The 24,068-nt window shown below is 44.1% G+C and overlaps 1 protein-coding gene across 1 annotated transcript; it reads left to right on the top strand.

Moving 5' to 3' along the window:
- Positions 1–397: 397 nt before the first annotated feature.
- On the top strand, positions 398–22,627 carry MTRES1 (mitochondrial transcription rescue factor 1). Its single transcript, XM_073627024.1, has 4 exons — positions 398–544; positions 9,427–9,909; positions 21,622–21,694; positions 22,306–22,627. The coding sequence occupies exons 2-4, from the start codon at positions 9,446–9,448 to the stop codon at positions 22,513–22,515; spliced, it is 747 nt and encodes a 248-aa protein (XP_073483125.1). The 5' UTR covers positions 398–544; positions 9,427–9,445; the 3' UTR covers positions 22,516–22,627.
- The last annotated feature ends 1,441 nt before the right edge of the window (positions 22,628–24,068 follow it).

The following is a 24,068-nucleotide window of genomic DNA, read 5'->3' on the forward strand; positions in this document are numbered from 1 at the left end:
AATAAAAAATTACATTTAATAGTTTTTTTTTTTTTTTCTTCATGTGAATCAGGCCAAAATGAGGGACAAATGAGGGGGGGAGAGGGACAGAGGGACATTGCTCCAAATCGGGGACAGTCCCTCGTAATCAAATCAGGGACATTTGGGAGCTATGCGCTCTGCTGACTGCCATCATCCAATTATGTGCAAGCAAAAATGCTTTTATTTTTTTCATGTGATTGGGTATGTACACTATATTATCATGTTTGCATAAAGTAGTTTAATTTAAAACTGAGCTGTAGAAGGACAGAAATTCCAGCCCTCCTCTATTAGGATCCTAATAAACCAGGCACATGTTCTCCTTCCTAACGTGGCTGAGATGAAGCGGTACTACCGAAGTGTGCCACTAGGTGTCGCCCACAGCCCTGACTTGCGGTAGGGAAGACAGTGACAGACGGAAGAGGAAAGACGAGATCTCAGAGTGAGGCTTGGTCCGCAGAGCTGGGCTGAGAGGTCAGCCTTGGAGTGAAGGGTGAGCGGCGTTTGGTGCTTTGCCGACAATTAGGTAAGTAGACTGTAAGGTGTGTGAAGCAGAGTGCTGTAAGCTGTCCTGCATATTTCTACTTGTGTGAGGTGACAGTCATGGTGCGGGAGGGAAGGGGTGACACTTGTGACTTTCTATGGAAGGAGTGTGCACTTCTATTTTTGCCTTAGGAGGTGACAGTGGAAGATAAGACTGCGCATGTGTGTAGATGGACAAGCATGGTTTGTACTGACCTGACAAGCAGGCATGAACTCCCCTCTGCTAGTCATGTGGTCAGGACTCTCCTCTAGGGCACCTAGCCAGTAGTGTCAGGGCTGGGAACACACCCAGGGGGCCATCCTAAAGGGAACACTCTGAAGGGCTTGTGCTCTCTAAAGACGCGTTACAATCTGATTGTACTATAGCCGTGTACTTACCCCCAATGGCGGCGGCAGCACTCGACAGTTGACGGAAACATCAGCTGCGGTGCCGACATCGCGGGACTCCTGGACAGGTAAGTGTCCGATTATTAAAAGCCAGCAGCTGCAGTATGTGTAGCTGCTGGCTTTTAATTTTTTTTTTTTTGGGTGGGACACCGTTTTAATATGTGGTCACACCCCTTTAGCACCTGATAGTTCAAATACATGTACAAGCTATTGGGATTTGAGCATAGGAGTATCTTTTCTTTGTTACACAGTAATGGCCCCTAGTATTGGTGCCAGTTTACGCAGTACTAATCCTTAGTATTGGTGCTAGTTTACATAGTAATAGACCTTAGTATTGGTGCCAGTTTACATAGTAATAGCCCCTACTATTGGTGCCAGTTTACATAGTAATAGCCCCTACTATTGGTGCCAGTTTACATAGTAATAGACCCTAGTATTGGTGCCAGTTTACGTAGTAATAGCCCCTAGTATTGGTGCCAGTTTACGTAGTAATAGCCCCTAGTATTGGTGCCAGTTTATGCAGTACTAGCCCCTAGTATTGGTGCCAGTTTACGTAGTAATAGCCCCTAGTATTGGTGCCAGTTTACGCAGTAATAGCTTCTAGTATTGGTGCCAGTGTACGCAGTAATAGCCCCTAGTATTGGTGCCAGTGTACGCAGTAATAGCCCCTAGTATTGGTGCCAGTTTTCGCAGTAATAGCCCCTAGTATTGGTGCCAGTTTTCGCAGTAATAGCCCCTAGTATTGGTGCCAGTTTTCGCAGTAATAGCCCCTAGTATTGGTGCCAGTTTTCGCAGTAATAGCCCCTAGTATTGGTGCCAGTTTTCGCAGTAATAGCCCCTAGTATTGGTGCCAGTTTATGCAGTAATAGCACCTAGTATTGGTGCCAGTTTACGCAGTAGTAACCCCTAGTATTGGTGCCAGTTTACGCAGTAGTAGCACCTAGTATTGGTGCCAGTTTACGCAGTAGTAACTCCTAGTATTGGTGCCAGTTTATGCAGTACTAACCCCTAGGATTGGTGCCAGTTTACGCAGTAATATCCGCCCAAACCCCGGGTTAATAAATACTGTGACTGGCCACAAATGCGGCTTTGTACAAAATTGTTAACCCCTTGGAGAAGTGAGGGGGTTAATTAACATTGCCACTAGCCAGTAATGCAAGAGGTTAATGACAATTGCCACTAATTCAGCTTTGTACAAATAAATAATGAACCCTTTGGGGTAGTGAGGGGGTTAAACAACATTTCCACTCATTAGTAATGCAAGGGGTTAATAAACACTGCCACTGCCTATCTTCAGCTGCGGTACTAACACTTGTGTTACCTCCATGCTGCTCAGGACCCGCTCACTTCCCGGCCTGGATATGACATCATGTCAGAGCAGCAGCGGGTGGACTAACTTCCACTGTCAGGTGAAGATGACTCCGCCTGACAGTAGAGCTGTTTCTTCGTGCCAAGTAGAGGACCAGAGAGAGCGCTCCATTGCTTGACAGTCCGCTTCCACACTGCAAGGTGTCCCAATCTGACAGTCCTGATGCAAGAGCTGAACTGACAGGAGTGTGAAACTGGAGAGGAGAGAGCACACCTCCTGACTCTTACCATTGGAAAACACTGCGTTTTTGATGCAGAATAAGAATGCATTGGACTGCATTTGGTGTGAACCAGCCCCGAGAGTTCCCAAATTTTGTAATAGAAGGGCCTTTCTAAACAACCCCTTCAATTTGTATCCAGTCATGCAGACTCTTGCACTATATAATTGTTAGTAGACCTTAAAGCTGAACTATACTCATCAATTATACAGTACTGTAATCCCCTTGAGCCAGCCGCTGACATCTTCAGCCCGGAGCAAACGTTTAACAACAGTCCTGTTCAAGATAAGGTGATCTCCTTAAGATATACTTTAAAGGGTAACTCTACATTGTGGGGGGAAAAATGATCAAATAAATTATATAGCATATATACAGTATCTCTTAAAAGGGAGTACACCCCTCACATTTTTGTAAATATTTTATTCTATCTTTTCATGTGACAACACTGTAGAAATTACACTTTGCTACAATGTAAAGTAGTGAGTGTACAGCTTGTATAACAGTGTAAATTTGCTGTCCTTCAAAATAACTCAACACACAGCCATTAATGTCTAAACCGCTGGCAACAAAAGTGAGTACACCCCTAAGTGAAAATGTCCAAATTTGGCCCAATTAGCCATTTTCCCTCCCCGTGTCATGTGACTCATTAGTGTTACTAAGTCTCAAGTGTGAATGGGGAGCAGGTGTGTTAAATTTGGTGTTATCACTCTCACATTCGCATACTGGTCACTGGAAGTTCAACATGGCACCTCATGGCAAAGAACTCTCTGGGGATCTGAAAAAAAGAATTGTTGCTCTACATAAAGATGGCCTAGGCCAGGGATATGCAATTAGCGGACCTCCAGCTGTTGCAAAACTACAAGTCCCATAAAGCCTCTGCCTCTGGGTGTCATGCTTGTGGTTGTCAGAGTCTTGCTATGCCTCATGGGACTTGTAGTTCTGCAACAGCTGGAGGTCCGCTAATTGCATATCCCTGGCCTAGGCTATAAGAAGATTGCCAAGACTCTGAAACTGAGCTGCAGCACGGTGGCCAAGACCATACAGCAGTTTAACAGGATGGGTTCCACTCGGAACAGGCCTCGCCATGGTTGACCAAAGAAGTTGAGTGCATGTGCTCAGCGTCCTATCCAGAGGTTGTTTTTGGTAAATAGACGTATGAGTGCTGCCAGCATTTCTGCAGAGGTTAAAGGGGTGGGGGGTCAGCCTGTCAGTGCTCAGACCATATGCTACACACTGCACTAAATTGGTCTGCATGGCTGTCATCCCAGAAGGAAGCCTCTTCTAAAGATGCACAAGAAAGCCCTCAAACATTTTGCTGCTGAAGACAAGCAGACTAAGGATATGGATTACTGAAACCATGTCCTGAGGTCTGATGAGACCAAGATAAACTTATTTGGTTCAGATGGTGTCAAGCTTGTGTGGCGGCAACCAGATGAGGAGTACAAAGACAAGTGTGTCTTGCCTACAGTCAAGCATGGTGGTGGGAGTGTTGTGGTCTGGGGCTGCGTGAGTGCTATAGTTTATTGAGGTAACCATGAATGCCAACATGTACTGTGACATACTGAAGCAGAGTGTGATCCCCTCCATTCAGAGACTGGGGCACAGGGCAGTATTCCAACATGATAACCACCCCAAAGACACCTCCAAGATGACCGCCGCCTTGCTAAAGAAGCTGAGGGTAAAGGTGATGGACTGGCCAAGCATGTCTCCAGACCTAAACCCTATTGAGCATCTGTGGGGCATCCTCAAATGGGAGGTGGAGGAGCGCAAGGTCTCTAACATCCACCAGCTCCGTGATGTTGTCATGGAGGAGTGGAAGAGGACTCCAGTGGCAACCTGTGAAGCTCTAGTGAATGCCATGCCCAAGAGGGTTAAGGCAGTGTTGGAAAATAATGGTGGCCACACAAAATATTGACACTTTGGGCCCAGTTTGGACATTTTCACTTGGGGTAAACTCCTCTCAAATGCAAACAGCCAGAGGTTTAAGAAATTCAGCGGGTCCCTGCTGAACCATCTAATTTTTGATCCATCTATGGCCAGCTTTTGAACCATCTATGGCGCAGCTGAACAGATCCAGTTCAAAACATGCTTAAAAGAGAAGTTCGGGATAAAAAATAAACACATACTCCCCTAGTTGGCTGCAGCATCTGTCCCCCACCACCTCTAAGACTGAGAACTGAGTGATCAGAGCGTTGACCGCTCAGTCCACAGTCTTCAGTGAGCCAGTAATTGTCAGTCGGTGGCTCTCTGCTCTGCCCCTCCAGCGCTCATTGAAGCAATGGGCTGTAGATGTGCAGGCTCAGGGTCTCAACAGCGCGTTGAGAGGCTGAGCTAGTAGCCAGTCCGGGCATCTAGTTGGATCCCAACTTTAAAGTCAGGAACCCTCCAGAGTCTGGAGTGGTTGAGTGATGTCAGCTGACTTTAGCCTGCTGTCGGTTGAATACAGAATGAACTGCACTCCTGTGATCTATCCTAGGGCCAAAAGAGTACAGCTAAGGGCAAAACTTTATTTTATTTTATTCCATTTTTGGATAAGGGAGGATTATGACACCTGTCCTCCCTTTTTTTTTTTTTTTTTTTTTTTTTTTTTACACTCACTTTTGATGATAGTAAAAATTGGACAATTAGAGAGGGTGAATCCAACTAAAGGGGGCAGACAGCAATAAAAGCCGACAGGTGTTCTAATCCCTCTCCACTGTATAAACTGAAAAAAAATAATTTTGCCTTTTAGTTGCACTTTAAAAATCTTTGCAATGGCCACCGATGACTTATTGAACATGATCACTCATATTCCTAATGGCTTGTGAAATACACAATTATTAGTAGCAATATTGGATCGGTGGTCCTAATTATGAAAATCACATTGAGTGTTGTAGGCTGCAGGACCACTTTAGGCTTCATGCACACTAGAAAGCTAAAAACTGCTTTAGAAACACTGGACGGAACTATTGTTTTAGCGTTTTTTGCCAGCATTTAGCAGTGTTTGTTCTAGTGTATAATCTACATTTAGTAGCTTCATTGTTAAGGAGTTGGGCTGCCGATGTCCTTAGCAATCAGTGAATAGCTGGTTTTTAAGGAGCAGGCTGGGAAGCCGGCCACCGCATCCTTAACAGCGGATGAGTTATAGCGGGTTTCCCTGCTGACAGCTGAATCTGAAAAAAGCATTGCCGGCAATAAAAAAAAAAAAAAAAAAAAAAAAAGTGAAAAAAATGGAATGGCGTAGGGTCCCCTCTCCAATCTATACCAGGCCCTTTGGATTTTAAGGGGAACCCAAAAAATGCATGGGGTTCCCCCCAAAATCCATACCAGACCCTTATCCGAGCAGGTGCCCCCCCCCCGAACCATACCAGGCCACAGGCCCTCAACAGGGGGGGGGGGGGTTTGGGGAACGGAGGCTACCCCCCCAAAAGCAGCATCTTGTCCCCATGTTGATGGAGACTAAAGCCTCTTCCCTGGCCAGTGGTTGTGGGGGTCTGCAGGAAGGGGGCTTATCGGAATATGGAAGCCCCCTTAAACAAGAGGACCCCAGATCCCACTCCCTCATGTGATTGAATATGGGGTACCCCATACTCATTCACCAAAAAAAGTGTAAAAATGTAAATAAAAACAAGTTTTTGACAAGTCCTTTTTATTAAAAAAAATTAAAAAAATGTCATCATCAGTCACGACACCAACCCCCCCGAAAAAGAAAAAAAACCTCTGGTCCTGACAAAGTCTTCCGCTGTGTGAGGGCTCTTAACCACTTCAATACCTTAGGGCGCCATATGACGTCCTTGACTTTGTGTGGGGATATCTGAATGATGCCTGCAGCTACAGGCATCATTCAAATATCATTCTTTCCAGCCGGCGATTCTGTGCACGATAAGAATGATAATAGCGGAAGTTCCGCCGCTTGATCGTTCTTATAGGCGATGGGCTCTCCCGTGCCATCGGGGGCCCAGAGAAAGAATCGGCCGGTGACCAGATGGTCACCAGTCATCTCTATGACCGTTGGAGGCCCGGGCGCAACATTGACTTCACGCCCGGGTTCCCGGAAGTAAACAAAGCCGCGATTGCGGCTGTCAGCATGAGATCGGTGAATTTTTTTTTTTTTTCTCGATCTCATGCTTTCCAGCTTGGAGGAGAGATGTGGGGTCTTATTGACCCCGCATCTCTCCATAAAGAGGACCTGTCAGAATAGATTCCTATTACAAGGGATGTTTACATTCCTTGTAATAGGAATAAAAGTGATAAAAAAAAAAAAAATGTAAAAATAAAACAAATTTAAAACGCCCCTGTCCCTGGTAGCTCGTGTTCAGAAGGCGAACACACGCGTAAGTCCTGCCCACATATGTAAATGCTGTTAAAACCACACATGTGAGGTATCGCCTCGTGCGTTAGAGCTTATGCAACAATTCTAGCACTAGACCTCCTCTGTAACTTTAAACTGGTAACCTGTAAAAATTTTCAAAGCGTCGCCTATGGAGATTTTTAAGTACCGAAGTTTGGCGCCATTCCATGAGTGTGCGCAATTTTAAAGCGTGACTTGTTGGGTATCTATTTACTCGGCGTAACATCATCTTTCACATTATACAAAAAATTGGGCTAACTTTACTGTTTTTGTTATTTTTTTTAATTCATGAAACCGTTTTTTTTTTTTTTTTTTTAAAAAGGCGTTTGAAAAATGATTGCGCAAATACCGTGCAAGAAAAAAAAAAAGTTGCAATGACCACCATTTTATTCCCTAGGGTGTCTGCTAAAAAAAAAAACATATATAATGTTTGGGGGTTCTGAGTAATTTTCCAGCAAAAAAATTATGATTTTTACATGTAGGAGAGAAGTGCCAGAATAGGCCCGGTAAGTGGTTAAATAACTGGGTGGCAACTGCACCTTGTGGTCACTGACCCAGCATGCTCTCGGTTGATGATGTCAAAAGGGGTGGGGTCACCAGGTGTCCCCGCCCCTTAGTTGTTTAAGAGCTGTCAGATGGCAGAAGCCTTTGTTGGGATTGGAGGGGTTTTTTGTTTGTTCTTTTTTTGGGTTGGTGGGTGGCAGGCATCCTGATTGACAATGGATCTACACCGGGGGACATTTTGTTTTATTTCTGATTTTTTTTTTTTTTTTTTTAAATAAAGGACTTGTCAAAAACTTGTGTGGTGTTTTTATTTGTTTACTTTTTATACTTTTTTGTTTTTTTGGAATCAATAGGGGTACTATATACCCCCTATTGATTTCACATGGGAAGGGCCGGGATCTGGGGGCCCTCTTGTTAACACAGACTCCCACAACCACCGGCCAGGGTTGTGGGAAAGAGGCCCTTGTCCCCATCAACATGGGGAGAAGGTGCTTTGGGGGGGGGGGGAAGCCCCCTGCCCAAAGCGCATCTCCCATGTTGAGGGCATGTGGCCTGGTATGGTTCCGGAGGGGGGGGGCGCGCTCGCCTCCCCCCTTCCCTGGCCTGCCAGGCTGCATGCTCAGATAACGGTCTGGTATGGATTTTGGGGAGACCCCATGCCATTTAAAAAAAAAAAATTTTTTGACATGAGGTTCCCCTTAAAATCCATAGCAGACTCAAAGGGCCTGGTATAGATTGGGGGCGGACCCATTCGCCATTTTTTTTTTTTTTCCACATTTATTACCACCAATGTTTTTTTTTTTTTTTTTTTTTTTTTTTTACATTCAGCTGTTAGCAGAGAACCCCACTGACAGCTGATAACTCATCCTTTGTTAAGGATGCGGTGGCCGGATTCCCGGCCTGCTGCTTAACAACCAGCTAATCACTGGTTGTGTGTGCTTTTAATGCATAGGATAACATGCAGGGGAGTTTAGAGGCAGTTAAAAAAAAAAATAAAAAATCTGGCGCCCAAAACAGCTGCATATAAAAATGCCCAGTGTGCATGAGGCCTTATGATGGCCATACAATTATTGATGCAAGTGTTTCTGATCATATCCAATCATTACTGATAATTTGTTTCCTTTTGAGGTTGAAAATGATTGGATTTTTTCTCATGAATTTAGTTATATTAAGTAATTGTATCAGATGCACATATGATTACTATGATTGGACTAGTCAGTGTGGTGATTTAAATACTGTATTTATCGGCGTATAACTTGCACATTAATTTTAAGAGGGTAGTTTCAGAAAAAAAACTTAAATTTTAAATAAGGAACTTTGAAGCAAAATAAGGGTCAGTGCCCAGCTGCAGTCTCACATTGCCATCAATGCAACCTGATCAATGCCCATCTGCAGCCTCACAAGTGCCATCAATGCAGCCTCATCAGTCCACATCAATGCAGCAGCCTCACCATTGCCTTTAATGCAGCAGCCTCACAATTGCCGCCTAGAGGGGGGGGGGACAAGCGCCAACAGATTACATATAGCGAGAATCTCCTAGGATAGACAGAACAGTGGTCCAATGGCGGCCCAGGAGACGGGACTTCCTATTAGAGAGGCCGCCAAGTAAACAGATTCTCACTGTAATCAGAAGGCGCTCGTCCCGCCCCCCTCCCTGTCCCCTCCGAGGCAGCTAAAATTTAAGTATTGGCGTATAACACGCACACGCTATTTGCACCCAGGGTGAAAACGTGCATGTTATATTCCAATTCAGTAAATATGTTTTGCCTTTTTGTGCTGGTATTTGTCCCAAATCATGTTCCACCTTTTGTGCATAAATTACATATGCCATCATCTAAATATCGTTACCAAGCTGTAATAGTGATCATACAACGCATTCTGTTCTTTTGCCTCATTTATAATGGAATCTTCTGCAGAACAATACCTCTTACAGTACTGGTTTGCAAGATCACTGTTTCCTCTGGGATTTATACTGCAGTTATAAAGAAGTATATGTATATAGAGAATTGTAGAGTACTTGGTTACATTGACTTTGTTCCTTTTCTTCTTTTTTCTCAGTTTGCATGCAGGCTATGCAATGACTGGAGTCAGATTATCCCTAAGGGTCTTCAGTAACCTGAATTTTTATTCACGGATCTGTCAAAAACCTGGTTCGTTTACATACACTACTTCCCAATGCAGTACATGTTGGACACATCAAAGACACCTGTCACAGTATTTAACAAACTACAGCCAGACAGCCAATGGTTTGTTCCATGCAGTTTCTGGCAATCTACTGGCTACACCCCTAGGAACTATCTATTTATATAATAGTGTCAGGCACAAAAGTAAAAAAAGTAAAAAAAAGAATACACCAGATGCAACTGATGAGGATGAGGATGAAGATGACGATGAAAAAGAGATTGATCCAGAAGATAGCGACTATGAAGATGAACCAGTGGAAGATTCCACCATCCCCAAGGACTATAAAGATGTAGAAAAGGCTGTGCAATCCTTTCGCTTTGATGTCATCTTTACTGCTGGATTAGACATGTCACGGCAGTAAGTCACCATTTCTTATAATGTAAAAACAAAAAACAACTCAATTGTATGAATTTAGAAAACATATAAAGCTTCAATATGAAGTAGAACTGTAAATCAACAAGTAGACACACACTTCGCTATGGGAGATATTCTGAGCCATGTTGAGTTATTTTTTTTCAGAGCTAACCAACTTCAGCATAAATTAAGGCAGCCCATAAATGATTCAAGTTTTTTTCATTCAACCAGCAACCAGGTTGACCGACATATTTAAAATAAAAAAAAAAAAAAAAAAAAATATTCGATTCCCCCATCCACATATTTGATGTGGATGGGAGAATTCTCCCGCTGTGCGTTTGTATTCTAACAGCAGGGAAAACTTCCCTGCTGTCAGAATACACTGATAAGTGCTGTCAGCTATAGCCGGTGATGCTGATCGAGAATTTTTTTTTCCAACGGTGGTTGTACAAAAGTCGATTGGTAGATCGACTTCTGTACAACCACCCTGCCCATACATGTATCAAAACTTGAATGCAAATGCTAAATCAGCCAAATTGTGTTCCATGTATGGCTGGCTAAAGTCAGTGGTTTACCAGGCTGAAGCTGTCTAGTGCTTGGAAGAGCTGAGCAGGTCCATTTTTCCAAGTCATCTTCCAGGACAGCTCACAGAGAGATAGGCTCCTCCCACCTAGCACAGGAAACACATGATCCACATTATAAAAGTACCACACATGCATTAGCCCCTCAGTATTTGTGTATCCTCCGGCCAGACAGGAGCGCCAAACAATGTTTGTTATTTTTTTGTCCGGCCTTTATGCTGGGTGGCAAGGGCCTCCCGGCGTCCATACTCAGTGTAACAGGGGCAGTACTCCTGGGGTATGAGCCAGCTTGGGCCACCCATAGACCTGGAAAAGTGGTCTGGGGTGAAGGTAAGGGACCCCCTCTCCCGCTTTGTGGTTGTAGCCTCAGTGAGGTACCTTTTAGGTGTGGAGGAGGTGGCCCAGTGGGGTCCATCCGGAATGGACAGCAGGGTGTTCTCCTGGTGGAGGCGTGGGCCGCCGTGTGGTCCAGGTGCTCTTCTCTGCTGCTCGTCTTACAGAGATCCCCATGCTTCATGGCTTCTCTATCCTCAGTGTGTGGACCGCGCTAGGGGCGCGGAATGATGATGTCACTTCTGGTGCTTGCGGCAGGAAGTGACACGGCCAGAAGTCCGGCAGCGGCCATCTTGGTACACCCAGACCCCGGGAAATGAAACCCTAGCAAGGGTAATTAAAAGATAACAAGCGTGCTGTGCTGGAGGGCGGCGTCGGATCCACAGCGCAGCCCTGTATTCTCCACACCTTAGATAGGGGCCTGGATAGAAAGATGGCGCCGAAGGCTTCCAGGAGCAGCATGGAAATGCCAGGATGCGTGAAAGCAGGTCTGGAGGCGCCATCAGTTGAATCAGGCCATAGGGTAAGAAAATAGGGGGCAGGCTGCGCCTTTCCTTTTCTTATCCTATTTTGTTTATGCTTATGGTGGACAGGTGTCGCACATACTAGCATAGGCTCTGGTGGTGGGTACTTTAAAGATTCTTAGATTAGAATTGTGTTATCCACTGGGTGTCTTGATGATTGGTATTTACTTCAGTGGAAGTAATGTGCTGGCGTTTGTCATCTGATTCATTGCAGGACAAAGCCCATGAGCCCAAAGATAGCAAGACAGAGACACCCAGAAAAAGGTGCCCAAAGAAAATGTCTTATGGTTGGAAGAAAAATGCATGTCAGGACTGTATAAACTCATCAAGGGAGAGACAGGACCTGTCCTCAAGGGTTTTATGGACTCAGTGAAGAAGGAGATGAAACAGACTTTACAGTCCTTTAAACCCAGAGAGCAGGAAGCTCTTGCTGAACCTATCTTCTGTACTTCCGGAACCAGTACTGGTGCTAGGCCGATAGTCCTGGCTCAGGCACGGGAAGCCCACCAGCAGAGAGTACTGAAGGAGAGCTCAGATTCTGAGGAAGGGGATCTTAATGAAGAAAACCCCAGCAAGGTCCAAATATTTATTTTTTCTTCAGAGGAAACAGAGGAGTTATTAAAGGCTATTTAGGACACACTGGAGCTGGAAGAACCAGAAAACCAGGAGTTGTCTGTACATGACCTTTTATATGCAGGCCTTCAGCCTAAGCAGACCAGAACCTTTCTGGTGCATATGTCCCTAAAAGAGACAGTACTTCAGGAATGGAAGAATCCAGAGAAGAGAGTCTTCTTCCCTAAGTATCTGAAGAGAAGATTTCCCTTCAAGGAGGAGGATACAAAGTTGTGGGAAAAGTGTCCCAGACTAGACGCTTCCCTATCTAAAGTTTCAAAAAGTTCAGAGCTCTCCTTTGAGGACACCTAAACGAGTCAATGAATAGAAAGGCGGAAGGGTATTTTAAAGAAAGCGTGGGAAGCCTGCTCCGCTAACTTTAAACCAGCCCTAGCCACAACATGCGCGGCTCGTAGACTTGATTTGTGGCTAAAGCAGCTCCGCACTCTTCTGGAGTCAGACACTGCCAGGGGAGAGATTTTGGATGCTTTGCCAACTCTAAGTAAGGCAGTAGCCTATATAGCAGATGCGTCCACAGAGTCTGTAAAGTTCTCAGCCAGTTCTACAGCATTGATGAAGCCAGGAGGGCTATCTGGCTGAAGTCCTTGGGAGGTGACAGTGTCAAAAACCAAGCTCTGTTCCCTCCCCTTTTCTAGAGATTTTCTCTTTGGTAAAGGTCTAGAATCTGTTCTAGATAGGTCGGCTTATAAAAAGAAGAGGTTTCCTTTCCCCAAAAAACAACAAAAAACAAACAAAAAAGGGATTTTCGTCCCTTCCAGAGGTCAGGAGAAAGGAACCATCAGGGAGGACAGATGGCAGCGCAACAAAGGTTTTGCAGCTACGCAAGACCAGAAAAGAGGGTGGCAGTACAGGAGGCGGCTTCCTTTTCAAACCCTCTTAGCCTAAAGACTCTTCCCAATGACTCAGTTGGCCATGAGGAGGAAGGTTGGGGTCATTCCTCCCACAGTGGCAGGCCATTTCCAGCAACAGTTTTATCCTGAATCTGATTAAATCAGGGTACAGGACAGAGCTAGTGGGCTGCCCCCCTAAAAAATTTCACCCAACAATTCTCCCGAAAGATGTGGAAAAATCAACAGCTATGTCTTCCCTCCTACAGAGTATGCTGGAGGAGAAGGTGATAAGCTTCAAATCCCCCCAACTCTAAGAAAAGGGGGGGTTTTATTCTCACGTTTTTCTGATTAAAAAAGCCATCAGGAAAATTCAGACTCATTTTGAACCTAAAACAAGTACAAGGTCGATGACCTCGAGAATCGTCTTTGCAGGAATAACCTGCGTCTGGTCTTCCGAAACGGTTGGAGGGCCCTGATCCTGTAGCCTTCCTTAAAAGCTGGCTCGAGCAAAAATTTGGCCGCACCCAACTATCCCCCTGTTTTGTGATTGAGAGGGCCCACCGTGTTCCTGGGTCCCCCCTCGCTGAAGAACACTCGCCCTGTACTGTGGTGATTCGTCTCCTTAATTACAGAGATCGGGACTTTATTCTGGGGGCTGCCAGGAAGAAGGGCAGTCTCCGCATCAATAATGCTGTGGTGTCCCTTTTCCCTGACTGCTCTGCATCAGTCTGCAACCGTAGAGCCAGCTATCAACGTGTCAAGCAGAAGCTCCAGGAGCAGGATATCCAATACTCCATGCTGTTTCCTGCCACCCTCTGGATCGCCTACCAGGGAAACGTCCAGTTCTTCCAATCCCAAAAGATGCCCTGGCCTGATGGGAATCTCTACCCCGCCCTCTTAAACCATCTGCCTGATGACGGTCCACGTGCTTTGTGCTGGAAAGCCTGCATCCTCTTTCTTCCCTGGCCCATTCCCATTATCCCTTCCTAATCACTAGCAATGCTTTATCCAGTGATAACTATGGTTGACCATACACATCTCCTGAGAGGAGAGTACCTGGTCTTATTTTTTCCTGAACAGGCCTGAGCTGCCTTGGGGTTCACCCCCCATTTATACCTGTTGAATACCGACTATTTTTTTGTTTTCCTGACACCTCTTTTGTTTCCTGTTGCCGACCATGTGCCCCATGCATGGCACAAGTTTTGGGTATAGGCCCTCTCCCTTTTTTGGAGCTGGGCAGGGGTAAAGCTACCCTTATTGGGTAATGATTATGTTTCTGTAAATAGTTTTATTGTTGTATGTATGATGTATGTGTGGTTTTATTTTTTTGCAGCACTGCGACCCTCACAAACTCCTGTAGCTGTGACCTGGGAAGGGGAGCTTATCTGGGGATCCAAAATTCTTGGCCTGAAAAAACACTGGGTGGCCCATAACTACCGCTCTACTTACTCTAACTACGGCCGTGGGGTTGCTGTTTTATTTCATAAGGGGATACCTTTCCTGTGTCACCAAGTCATCCTGGACCATACACATCTCCTGAGAGGAGAGAGGTCAACCATATACGTTATCCTATACGCAACCATATATGGCACCTCCCCTTATTTTTGCCTCTGTCTATCTCACCCCTCCGGTCACGGCTGCGGTGTTTGCTGATCTCAGTGTGCATTTTGCCTCCCTACCTAGCTGTCCCACGCTCATCCTGGGGGATTTTAACTCTGTGTTGCAGCCGGCCTTGGACAGGTAGAAAACCTGTACAATCTGAGTCTAAGTTATTTCGTGAGTGTTGCAGTGCATATGGATATGTTGACATATGGAGCTGGAAATACCATAATGTCAGGGTGTTCTCAGGTCTTATGCAACCCCCTTCAGAATAGACTATGCCCTGGCCACGGTCGATTTTTTTACCCCATGTCCAGTCCATAGCATACCTATCCCAAACGATCTCTGGCCACTCTATAATACAGGTGGGTTTGACTGTGGGCCACAGACCGATGTTCCGGACCTGGAGACTCAGTCCCCTCTGGATCTCCACGCCGGAAATCTCTGAATCCATCCCGACCGACATGTCCAACTACTGGTACCTTAACACAGACTCTGCATCCGGGTACCCTGTTTGGGACACCTCCTAAGGCGGTAGTCAGGGGCACATATATTTCATGCATCAAAAGGTACAGATCCACTGGGTGGGCCACGCAGGAAGCTCCCCAGAAGTCACTAGAGGAGACACGTGTCCACCATACGGGTAACCCCTCCCCTGTGACCAGAGGTATACTTACGGATGCTCATCGGGCGCTCCAGCTTCATATGGTGGATTTGACCAGGAAGCAACAACTATACCTCTGTGCTCGCATTTGTGAACATGGAGGGAAAAATGGTAGGCTCTTGCGTATCTTGCCCATACAGACCTCCAGGATAGTTCGATCTCTGAAATTCAACTTCCCAATGGGTCAACTACTGCTGACGCTCTGACCATTAACCGGACCTTTGCAGGTGTTTACAGAATGTTATACGATAACACATCTATCCCTTCAGAACAAGACTTCCTAGGTTTCTTTGAATCACTTGACCTCCCAGTACTTACTTTAAATACCTAGGTATTCAAATACACGCTGACATTTCTAAATATGAAGATCTTAACGTCACTCCTATAATTAAACAAATGATAGGTTTCATACATGGTCGTCATTGCCCCTTAATTTAATTGGATGCATAAACATATTCAAGATGATTTTTTTTTACCTAAGCGTCTATACTGTTTTCGAGCTGCCCCAGTTTTTTTCACTAAATTTTTTTTGGGAAAATAGACTCCACTCTTTCTGCCTTTGTTTGGAATGGCTGTCAGCCCTGTATAGCCAGGTCCTCCTTACAAGCGGCAAAGACCGCGGGTGGTCTGACTTGCCCAAATTTAAGAAATTACTTCCTTGCTTCCCAACTTACCTATGTCCATGCTTGGTTACACTCTGACCCACCGACTCCTGCCACGGCACTTATGTTGACCTTCTTTGAACCTCCTACCCCCTTTGAGGTTAGTTTTATGGCCTGCAGGGAGGGGGGAAAAAACGGTGACACCGTCTCCTATGGGTATTTTGCCACAGACTCCTCTGGTGGAACCCCAACCTCCCTGAGCTCCTTGGTCATCCAGACTCGACCTGGTGGACTCGACATGGGATTACACATCTAACTCACATAATCGAAGAGAATGCATTATTATCCTTTGAAGTACTCAGGCTTAAAAATGACCTGGACAATAAATTCTTCTCCAAATACCTCCTACTCAGACACGCCATCCAGGTACAGTTCGGATCTTTGACCATTGAGCTCACGGAATCGTCTATTGAAGATCTCCTGTCACTCCCCGAAATTGCCAAACTGGTGGGAGCTGATCCTTTCCAGAACTCTCATCGCAAATGGCTATTGTCTATGCCTGAGATTTCTGAAGAGGACTGGGAAGAAGCAACTGAGATATGTTTTCAGGATATCAATTTAGGTTAATACACCAATTGCATTACACTCCAGCTAGGCTGGTACGGATGGGGTTGGGACAGGATATTGCATGTGCTAGATGTGATACGATTGCTGCTGACTTTTTCCATATGTTCTGGACCTGTCCCGGACTTTTAACCTTCTGGAAGGAACTGTTTGCTTTCTTCAACCACAAACTCCACCTACCAATACCTCACATCCCGGAGGTGGGATTCTTGGGAATACTCAACGACCATGTTCACTGTACTCATGCCAGGACATTGCTACATATATTATTATTTTATGCACGTAAAACCATCCTTATGCACTAGAAGGATGTGGGCCCCCTTTCAGCCCACGCCTTCTTCCGCAATGTCCATGGCGTCCTTCCCCAGTTCAAATTGATATACAAGGGTAGGGCATGCCCAAAGCAATTCACTTAAATCTGGCGATCATGGCTTGATGTATCGGAGGATTTCTGGGGGAATGTCCTCTCTTCACAGCTTTCCCAGTAGACTCACTGCTTATGTAATATTATTGCCTGGCAAGATACCAAAACTGAGAATCATGGGATATCTTTTTTGAAGCACCTACTACATAGGGGGACTTTGGACCTTTGCTGTCATCACAGGGTCGCATGTGTTGCAGGTTTGAATGGTTGTATGTATGAATGTGTTCTGTTGGGGTATTTCTATCTCGTGGACTAGTAAACTTGTTCCAATGTTTTTACTATGTAAGGGCTCTACTAAGTGCTCCTTACACAGATGTGCTTACAGGCCCTCTTGTGTTATCTCCTCTTGTATTTTTATGTTACAAAATCAAAATAAACACCTTTAAAAAAAAAAAAGGAATAAATGCTCATTCCACAAGAGCGGTTTCCACTTCTTGGGCTGAAAGGGCAGGAGCGTTTCCCCTCCAGATTTGCAAGGCTGCAACCTAGTCCAGGTTCCAGACTTTTGGAAAGCATTACAGACTGGACCTGCTTGCCAGCCAAGACCAGTCTTTCGGCAGGAAGGAGCTGCAAGCTGTGGTCCCGTCCTGATCAGGTAGTCCTATTTTGTCCTCTGTAAGCCGTCCTGGAAGATGACTTGGAAAAACAGTGTTATTACCTGTTAACTACTTTTTCCAGGAATCTTCCAGGACAGCATCAGTTCCCTCCCTTCTTTGTTGGTGGATTAGCAATGTAAAGCATAAAATAAAGCTACGCTAATGAGAGGGTTTAATGATGGCTTATTCTGAAGCCTCTGGTTATTTGTTAATACTGAGGGACTAATGCATGTATGGCACTTTTATAATGTGGATCATGTGTTTCCTGTGCTAGTTGGGAGGAGCCTATCTCTGTAAGCTGCCCTGGAAGATTCCTGGAAAAAAGTAGTTAACTAGTAATAACACTGTTTTAGTTGTCTTTGAGTGGAACTGAGGTGGACAGTTGGGATGGGTGCTGAGGGTTTCAGCTCTTGTAGCTCATCTTGCACAAGGATAATGCTCCATACAATATATATGCTTTTGCTACTGGAAATTAGCGCTATCCATTTGGAAAATCATTTTAGAAAATGCATCTGGACTAGCATTTTTTCTAAAAAAAAATATCATCCCCATGAGCGTAGAGAAACTGCAAGGCATTTAAAATAGTCATTTTACATTCTAACGGGACATCAGAATGTAATGTGATGCTGTACACAAATAAAATTGATGTCCTTTTTCCCACAAATAGAGGTTTCTTTTGGTGGTATTTGATCACCTCTGCGGTTTTTATTTTTTGCGCTATAACCAAAAAAAGAGCAACAATTTTGAAAAAAAACAAAAAAAAAAAAAAAACAATATTTTTCACTTTCTGATATAAAACATGCCCAATTAAAAAAAATCTAATTTCTTCATCAGTTTAGGCCAGTAGGTATACTAATACATATTTTTGGTAAAAAAAATCCCAATACGTGTTTATTGATTGGTTTGCGCAAAAGTTATAGCGTCTACAAACTATGGGATATTTTTTATGGACTTTTAAATTTTTTTCGTTTTTGTTTTTACTAGTAATGGCGGCGATCAGCGATTTTTAGCGGGACTGCGACATTGCAGCAGACAAATCTGACACGAAGTGACACTTTTTGTGGACGAGTGACACCAATACAATGATCAGTGTTAAAAAAAAATGCAGTCACTATATAAATTATACTAGCCTGGGAAGGGTTAACACCAGGGGTGATCAAGAGGTTAAGTGTGCTACTGGGGAATGCTTTCTAACTGTGGGGGGAGTGGATGCACTGGATGAAAAGAGAGATCCGTGTTTACGCTTCTTAGAAACACAAGATCTCTCTTTACTCCCTGACAGAACAGCGGTCTGGCTTGTTTACATAGGCAGACTGCCGTTCTGCCTTTCGTCCAAACAATCGGTGGCTGTCGGGACTCGTTGATTGTCTCCCGCTGTGTCCAATCACAGCAGGAGTGGTGCTCTGGAGGAGCACGTGCCCCAGATCGCGGTCCAGAAGTGGTTAAAGTATATATGAACCCTCACCTTATAAAACAAACCCTTCAGTTTAAAATAGAATCGAAAGGCAAAACATTTGTGTGTGATTAAAATATACAGGATATTTTTTTCATACGAGTACATGGTACAACAGGAACAAATCAGGAATATGAAATGTTGGGGAAACATACTCGTGCAGTGCGGTTTGTGTATAGGGCTGCATAGCCACAAACCATGGCGCCCATGCTGACCCGTGCCCACAGCCAAAAGAGCCTAGGCATGTGAGCATCAGAACTGGACCACAGAGCAATGGAAGATGTTTTGATCAATTCAAGAATAGTTTGAGGAACACAAGTTTGAGGTGTTGACCTCAATTCAATGAAGCATCTGTGAGATGTGTGGGAAAATCTATGGAGACCCCACCTTGCAACTTACAGGACTTCAAGCTGAACTCTAGGCAATTTTTTTTTTCCCCATGAAGTGATGCTGTGCCTGCACTGCATGGGTTAACTGCTCATTTTTTTTCTAGGGGTTTGGAGAGCCAAAATATAGTCACCTAATTCTCAGATCCTCCCAAGAATGGTCCCTTCGGCTCCTGCCCCTCTAGGGCGATCAAGGGGTTAAATGTGTGCCTATCTATGTGTAATGTGTGCTGTTTTTACTAATAGGACTCAAAGTTTCTCAACACAGAGATCACTCTCTCTGTACAGAGCTCTGTGTTGTGACTGTGCACAGCCAATCAGCAGGTCCGTGCCGTGAATCATTGGCCGGGACTTGCTGACAGGCTTCCGCTGTGTACATCCACAGCGGGTGCCATCCAGGAGGTGTTTATTCACGCACCCTAAGCCCAGGACTAGGCCATGACATACAAGTACATTGCTTTGCCTACACCGGTCACCCGTCCACAGTACATTGCAGGCAGGAAGTGGTTAAAGGATCCCCTACTGGTGGCAGATGTCACAACATACATTCAGAGCTCTGGTGGAGTCCATGCCTCAACAAGTTATGGTGTGTGGTCATAATGTTATGGCTGATTGTTATATGTTCTTGTGTTCATTTTGGCAAAAATATTATTTTGTTACTAGTAGAGGTCGACCGATATATCGGCCGGCCGATATATCGGCCGATATTTGGCGTTTTTTACTTAATCGGCATCGGCCGATTGTGCTGATAAAAAAGGCCGATTATAACTTCAGCCGTGACTTGCAAATGACTTCTGTAATAGAAGTTAATGCAAGTTTCCCTAAGTTATCTGTGGAGAGGATTCTCCCCTCCTCTGGGCAGCCTGCCAAGTCTGATAAGAAGATACATTTGTATCTCTTTCAGGTTCTTTTTATCAATAGACTGAACTCCGTGGAGAAGTTTTCAGTTTAACCATTTAAAGACTAAATCTTTTCTGACACTTGTTGCTTACAAGTAAAAATCCTGTATTTTCTGCTAGAAAATCACTTAGAACCCCCAAACATTATATATATTTTTTTAGCAGAGACCCTAGGGAATAAAATGGTGATTGTTGCAATATTTTATGTCACACGGTATTTGCGCAGCGGTCTTTCAAACGCAATTTAAAAAAAAAAAAATACAGTAATGAATTAAAAAAAAAAAATAAGCAGTAAAGTTAGCCCATTTTTTTTCGTCCAAAAGTTTTGATTACCTGTTTTTGTGTATTTATTATTTAAGATAGGGTTTTTTTTTTTTTTAGGTTTTTTTTCTAAATTATACATACAAGTGAACTGATTGGAGGTTTGTTTTGTTTAATGTTTAAATGAAAAAAAATTTCTGTATTACTTAAGGCTGCTTTCACACTGGAGCGGGCAGGCGTTGATGGTAAAACGCTGCTAGTTTTAGCGGCACTTTACCGTCATTTTAGAGGCGCTATTCGGCTGCTAGCGGGGCGCTTATAACCCAGCTAGCGGCCGAGGAAGGGGTTAAATGCGCCCCTGAAGCACCGCTGCCAAAACGCTTTGCAGGCGCTTCGGTAGCGGTGCGCATTTATTTCAATGGGCAGGAGTGGTGGAGCAGCAGTATACACCGCTCCAAAGATGCCGTTTGCAGGACTTTTTTTTACATCCTGTCAGCGCATCGCCTCAGTGTGAAAGCACTCGGGATCTCACACTGAGACTGCAGGGGAGCCGTTTTACAGGCACTTTACAGGTGCTATTTTTAGCCCAAAAGCGCCTGAAAAACGCCCCAGTGTGAAAGGGGTCTAACTGTTAGATTTTATGAGATGAAGGGAAAAAAGAAAGGGAAAAAAAAAATCGGCCAAATATATCGGCCCAAAAAAATCGGCATCACATATCGGCCATCGGCCACCGCGATTTCTAAATATCGGCATCGGCATCGGCCAGAGAAAAACCCATATCGGTCGACCTCTAGTTACTAGTGTTAGGTTTATCATATGCTTTACCTTTTTTAAGTTACAAAAGTATATAACATTGTTTTGTTTCTGCAATGTATCTTCATTTTAAAGGGTAAGTTCACCTTTACAGAAAAATCTGCAAGGTAAACTTACACAGGTCCCCCTGCTCGCCCCCCCTATCCCGCTGACCTGGACGGCCGTGGCAATCTCCGGTTTTAAGCCCCGGTATATACGTGCCAGGAGTCCGGGGCTTGGAAACCCCCTGAGCTGAATGTCCAAAATGTCCCTCGTCAGGAGGGAGGTTTTGGAGCAATTTAATTGGGCAGTGCCGACCAATCAGCCGCATAGCCTGTCCTGTCAGCTATGGAGAAGACGTGTGGCTGCAGAGAGGGTTTCTAAACCCCGGGGCGCGAGGAGGGGGACCTGTGTAAGTTCACCTTACAGATTTTTCTGTAAAGGTGAACTTACACTTTAAGTAAAATCTAACAAGTATAAATGACATGGACTCTTAATTTTTTTTTTATATAAGCAAAGTGGAAGACGCATTTTACAGTGGCAAGCTTCGTCTGAATGGAGAAAAGCTGTGGAAGAAAAGTAGAGCGGTAGGACTTCTTTGTATGGGGTTACATGACTAGAAAATAGGTGGTCAGGTTGATATTATTTATTTAGAGATGTAAAATGGGCCCTAAAATGAAAGCGATTAAGGCCTCCTGGGGGTAATAAACTTGTACCTCTGATGCCTTGGAGTTCTAACCAAACGCAAATGTTAAAAACTTCTGTAGTTACTCCGAGGTATCAGACAGTGTATGTAAAGATGTATGAGGCGCAATGGTTAGTTTCCAATCAGACATTTTAACTGGAAGAAAACTTGTCTGTATTATGAACATTATGTACATATTATTCTCATCCCTAAATCATTGTCCTCTCAGTCTAAAAATATTGAGGAGATGTCTGTATGGAAGTGCTTAATTTAACACTAGTAGAAACAAGTTTTCTATTGGGGGGGGGGGTCAAACAGATTTTTCAAAAAGATATCTGTATATTTAAGATTTGCCTGTGAATACTGTGCCAAAGATTCATTTACATATGTCCTTTAGCCCAAAACTGAACTTTATGGTTAAAGATTGCAAAACAAATGTTTTTTTTTTTGGAACAGATCTCAGATCTTTTGTGTTTTTAGATGATTCTTCCTTAAAACACATCTGCCTTTTAGGTTAAAGTTGGAGACATTTTGGACTTAATTGTAGAAGAAAACCGTGAAGCTGAAACTACAACAGTTATGAGAACTATGCTAAAGGAAGTACAAAAAGAAAAAACATCAACAGACAAATACAAAGTTGTGCTGAGGCGATGGAAAAGACTGACCATTCCAAAGTCTCCAGAACCCCCAAAGTCTCCAGAACCACCAACGTCTCCATTGTGAACATTATGTACCTAGATCTGACATTTTCATAAAAAAATAATAATAAAAAACATTTTTACTGTGTGCACATGCATGATAAATTATCAAGACTACTAAAAAGTGGTTCAGATTTTGCGGCTAGAGTTTTTCTTTTGGCTCTTATAGTTAAGTAGACAATGTTTTTAGTTTACATATGATAAATGTTAAAGTTTATCTTGTGTTTATTAATGCCCCTATTGTATACACATCATAAAGCCTATGGGGTTTATTTACTAAAGCTGGAGAATGCAAAATCAGGCTCACTTCTGCACAGAAACTAATCAGCTTCTAACCTCAGCTTGTTCAAATAAGCTTTGGCAATAAAATCTGAAGCTGATTGGTTTCTATACAGAAGTGAGCCTGATTTTTGCACTCTCCAGCTTTAGTAAATAAACCTCTATATCTTTGGCAAAGTACATAACCCTTCTTGACCAATTCCTAAAAATCTTAAGCCTAGTACACACTGGCTGCATGTTGGGCGACATCAGCCGGTTCAATAAAAACCGTCCAATATTCGGCCTGTGTGTAAGGCAGCCAGTCTGATGGAAGCTGGCAGAGCATGCTGGATAACCAGCAGCCGGCTGGCTCCTGATCAGCAGAGTGTTCTGGCAAGGGGGAGGTCCTCCACAAAAGAACAGCAGGGGAGATCACTGTACTAACGTCAGATCGTCAGTACAGTGGCTCCAATTGAAGCTGTCAATGTGTACCAGGCTTTAGGCTAGGTACACACCTAGAGTTCTATCTCTTTTTTTTTTTTTTCCATTCAACCCAGTGGGCTGAATGGGAAAAAAAAAGACAGATCGCTGTACAAACACGAGCAGTGTTAGCGCGCTAATTTCCCCCGCTGTGCCTTTGTTTTCTGACAGGGGTTGCGGGTGCTAAATGGATGCTAGTTTTTCCAGCACATCCCTTCAACATAAGCCAGTCCTTAGATCAGCTTCTTTCAGAAAGACAGCTGTACACACTGACCGAATGTCGTCTGGTTTCTATTGAACCAGCTGGTATTCGGACTGCGCGCACCCAGCTTTGGTTGCCTGGGCAAGAGAATCGACACCATTTGTAACCAAGGTTGCTATTAATTCTAAAGAATTCACCCAATAGTTCTGGCAATACTTTAGTTCTGTGGGTATCAAGTAAACCTGTCATGAAGTTAATAGCATGTCATTGCTAACCTCTCCTACTAATGCCCCACCCTCTGACTGTAGCCCGCTGTGTAAAATAATTTCTGATTCCTATGACATTCACTGTGCAGACAGCTTTCCTGCTGGATTCTCCTCTTATTAAATGTGTGCACTGCAGCCCCATTTATTCCTTTTGGGGAGCCATACGCTGCTGCATAGCTAGAAGCTACTGAGTACAGCTCATTTACATAAATGAACAGGGACATGGCACAGTAAGGAGAGGACCTGCAACAAATGTTTTTCAAGCAAATGCTGGGTGGGGCCTCACTGTGCATATTGCAGGAACCCAGGGTGATGGGTTTAATTAGAGAAAAACTGTACTAAAGGGTACAGTTGTCTTTTAAAGTGTATTCT

The sequence above is a fragment of the Aquarana catesbeiana genome, linkage group LG04 (genome assembly GCF_042186555.1).
Source record: "Aquarana catesbeiana isolate 2022-GZ linkage group LG04, ASM4218655v1, whole genome shotgun sequence".
In the NCBI taxonomy this organism is placed as follows: domain Eukaryota; kingdom Metazoa; phylum Chordata; class Amphibia; order Anura; family Ranidae; genus Aquarana; species Aquarana catesbeiana.

Excerpts from the sequence above, each read along its gene's own strand:
- MTRES1 (XM_073627024.1), top strand. The coding sequence starts at position 9,446 with ATGACTGGAGTCAGATTATCCCTAAGGGTCTTCAGTAACCTGAATTTT. Across the intron at positions 9,910-21,621 it reads GGATTAGACATGTCACGGCA|CAAAGTGGAAGACGCATTTT; the intron begins GTAAGTCACCAT and ends TTTTTATATAAG. Across the intron at positions 21,695-22,305 it reads TGTGGAAGAAAAGTAGAGCG|GTTAAAGTTGGAGACATTTT; the intron begins GTAGGACTTCTT and ends TCTGCCTTTTAG.